Genomic DNA, 3,397 nt, shown 5'->3' with positions numbered 1-3,397 from the left:
CCTCCCGGTTCTGGCCTGGCTCCCCCAGTATCCCGTGCGAGACTGGCTCCTGGGTGACCTGTTGTCTGGCCTGAGTGTGGCCATTATGCAGCTACCACAGGGTGAGCCACCCCTGATTCAGAAGCTGTACCCTCAGCCTTTGGGTGGTGACCCCGACCCTGGTCTTGAAGCGCCCCCCTCCGCCACCCCCACCCCCCAAAAAAAACCTGAAGCCATGACTCCTGCCCCTGGAAATATGGCCCATGACCTAGGGCTGGGATTCTCTCATCCTTTCAAGGCCTGGCCTACGCCCTCCTGGCTGGACTGCCCCCCGTGTTTGGCCTCTACAGCTCCTTCTACCCTGTCTTTGTCTACTTCCTGTTCGGCACTTCCCGACACATCTCTGTGGGTGAGTGGAGCCAGACCTGGCTTTGCAGGAGGATGCTCCCATCCCCCATGGAGGACAGGGTGAGGGAGGGCTGAGCAGGGCAAGGGAACTTAAGGAAGAGGGCAGCCTTGGTGCTGGGCCACCGAGAGACGGGCCCAAGTGTCCTTCCCAAGCAGGGCTAGGCCTCTGAGCAAGGGGCCACAGGTTCAGCTTACCTAGAGGCCCTGGCTCAGGAGGGCATGGGTGGGTGAAGCAACTCGAGGGGCCCAGGACTTGGCAGAGGCCTGATAGGAAGGCAGGCCATGCCCCCTTGTCCGTTCCAACTTCCTGAGCCAATGGGCACGGACGGGCGGGCGGGGTAGACGATGTGGGGCCAGCATTCCTAGACACCCTCCCCCTAGCTCAGGGTTTCTACCTGACCACCCACCGCCTCTATGGCATGGCATGGTCTGAGGATTTTAGTCTAGAAATGGACATCTCCTGGCCTCTTCCTTAAGACCAGGGCTCCAGGGTAGGGCAGTGTCCTCTCTCCCTCACACACGCCCTGACCGGTCCCCTGCAGGCACCTTTGCTGTCATGTCCATGATGGTGGGCAGTGTGACAGAATCCCTGGCCCCAGATGAGGCCTTCCTGCAGACCTCGAACTCCACAGTCGATCAGGTGGCCAGAGACGCCACCCGCGTGCAGCTGGCCTCCACGCTCAGTGTCCTGGTCGGCCTCTTCCAGGTGCGGAGCTCCCGCCCAACCACCAAACCCACTCCTACCCCGTCCGCCAGTTCCCCTGAGTGACCATCACCGTCCTCCCCCTCATCGCATGCCCCTCTGATCCCACCTGCCCTGGGCTCTGCTCCAGCCACCCCTAGGACCCCCGTCTTCTCTGACTGCCCCTGGCCACCCCACAGGTGGGGCTGGGCCTGGTCCACTTCGGCTTCGTGGTCACCTATCTGTCAGAGCCTCTGGTCCGCGGCTATACCACAGCCGCGTCTATACAAGTCTTCGTCTCGCAGCTCAAGTATGTGTTTGGCCTCCGTCTGAGCAACTTCTCTGGGCCACTGTCGCTCATCTATGTGAGTGAGGGTGGGAGGAGGGACGGGGGGGTGTGCCTCATGACCTTGAGTGCTGGCCGTGACCCTGCCTCCCCTCAGACAGTGCTGGAGGTCTGCCAGAAGCTGCCCCAGGCCGTGGTGGGCACTGTGGTCACTGCAATCGTGGCAGGGGTGGTGCTCGTGCTGGTGAAGCTGTTGAATGGCAAGCTGCAGCGACATCTGCCCATTCCAATCCCCGGAGAACTGCTCACGGTTCGGAGTTTGGGGGGCAGGGGAGAGGGGCAAGTGAGGCTATATCCCAGTGGGCATCCCCCAGGTATTGAAACACTAGCTGGAGTGGGCACTGGCGAGAGCTCCTGGGGATGGGGGACCTGCTGTTGGCATCTTCCTGCCCCTGACAGCATCTTCTCTTTCCCCAAACGGCGATGTCTGTCTCTCACCCTATCACCAACTCCCCCCAAGCCCCTCCGCAGGTTTCGCTCCAGGCCTCCCCTTCATCCCCACTGACAGCGATGCCAGCACTTCCCTCTCCTGACTCTGTCCTCTCCCCCCAGCTCATCGGGGCCACGGGCATCTCCTATGGCGTGGGCCTGAAGCACAGATTCGGGGTGGATGTCGTGGGCAACATCCCTGCAGGGTGCGGCCCTGGAGGTCAGGGAGGGCTGGGCGGCCAAAGCCTACTCCTTCCTTTGGCCTCACAGCTGTCCCTCATAGGCTGGTACCCCCAGTGGCCCCCAACCTCCAGCTGTTCGTGAAGCTCGTGGGAAATGCCTTCGCCATCGCCATAGTTGGCTTTGCCATTGCCATCTCTCTGGGGAAGATCTTTGGCCTGAGGCATGGCTACCGGGTGGACAGCAACCAGGTCTGGGGGAAGGGGCAGGGGACACGTGGGGTCAACCTGGTGTACAATAGACTCCAGGGCCTGGGGGGTTGCAGTATCAGGTGGGACTCACGGGGACAACAGACAGATGTGCTGGGACCATGGGGGGAACTGAGGGTGGGAAAGCAGGCAGGTCTTTGGGGGCTACTGAAGAGGGATGGAGGTTGGGGACGTGTAGGGCCTAGACACAGCAGCACAGTGACCAGGCATTGCCCGTGAAGTCACCTTACATCTGCACTCCTCCCTCCAGGAGCTGGTGGCCCTCGGCCTCAGTAACCTCATCGGGGGCATCTTCCGGTGCTTCCCCGTGAGCTGCTCCATGTCTCGGAGCCTCGTACAGGAGAGCACAGGGGGCAACACACAGGTGAGCTTCAGGTGTGGGTGGGGTTGTGCATCTGTGCACAACTGCTTTGCCTGGGTGACCCCTCCCCACCCACACTCACCCCACCTACTGCTCACTCCTACCCCACAGGTGGCTGGAGCCATCTCCTCCCTCTTCATTCTCATCATCATCGTCAAACTTGGGGAACTCTTCCAAGACCTGCCCAAGGTGAGCCCCCCACCCCAACCCCCGCCCATCCAGGCTTGAGGGCCTTGGCCAGGGTCTCAGATCAGTCTGCGAGGCCCCAGATGAGGGGCAGGGAACCAGGTCATGCCGTTTTTCAAGGTTGAGATCTTTGCGGTGAGGTTTGGAGCCAAAGGCCAGGGATTAGAACCCTTCTCAGTCAGGTCTAAGTTGTCAGGTTTCCGGGGCAGGTGGTGGTTAGTGTCATTTGAGATTAGGCTCAGGTGCTTGAGGTCAGGCTGACTCATGCTGGGAGGGTCAGGGTTGTCAGCATCTGGGTACCCCTCAGCAGCCCTAGTGACACTCCCCCATGACAGGCAGTCCTGGCAGCCACCATCATCGTGAACCTAAAGGGTATGCTGATGCAGTTCACAGACATATGCTCCCTCTGGAAGGCAAATCGTGTGGATCTGGTGAGGCCTGGGAACCCAGGGGTGGGTCGGGGGCCTTCATCCCCAGTGGCCTCTCTGGATCCCATCCGCCGCTGTCTGTTTTGTAGCTCATCTGGCTGGTGACCTTTGTGGCCACCATCCTGCTGA

At 61.1% G+C, this 3,397-nt stretch overlaps 1 protein-coding gene across 1 annotated transcript in view; it reads left to right on the top strand.

Moving 5' to 3' along the window:
• The window catches only part of SLC26A6 (solute carrier family 26 member 6), a 9,550-nt gene that overhangs the window by 2,119 nt on the left and 4,034 nt on the right, over nt 1-3,397 (top strand). Inside the window, 11 exon segments of the mRNA XM_025044854.1 lie at nt 1-101; nt 278-388; nt 930-1,093; nt 1,270-1,434; nt 1,513-1,665; nt 1,968-2,050; nt 2,128-2,275; nt 2,544-2,657; nt 2,766-2,843; nt 3,176-3,271; nt 3,358-3,397. The exon segment at nt 1-101 is cut by the window's left edge and continues 114 nt beyond it; the exon segment at nt 3,358-3,397 is cut by the window's right edge and continues 23 nt beyond it. Coding sequence (XP_024900622.1) covers nt 1-101; nt 278-388; nt 930-1,093; nt 1,270-1,434; nt 1,513-1,665; nt 1,968-2,050; nt 2,128-2,275; nt 2,544-2,657; nt 2,766-2,843; nt 3,176-3,271; nt 3,358-3,397 — 1,253 coding nt within the window.

The sequence above is a fragment of the Pteropus alecto genome, unplaced genomic scaffold (assembly GCF_000325575.1).
Source record: "Pteropus alecto unplaced genomic scaffold, ASM32557v1 scaffold53, whole genome shotgun sequence".
NCBI lineage: Eukaryota > Metazoa > Chordata > Mammalia > Chiroptera > Pteropodidae > Pteropus > Pteropus alecto.
This window is presented reverse-complemented; position numbering and strand designations above follow the sequence as displayed.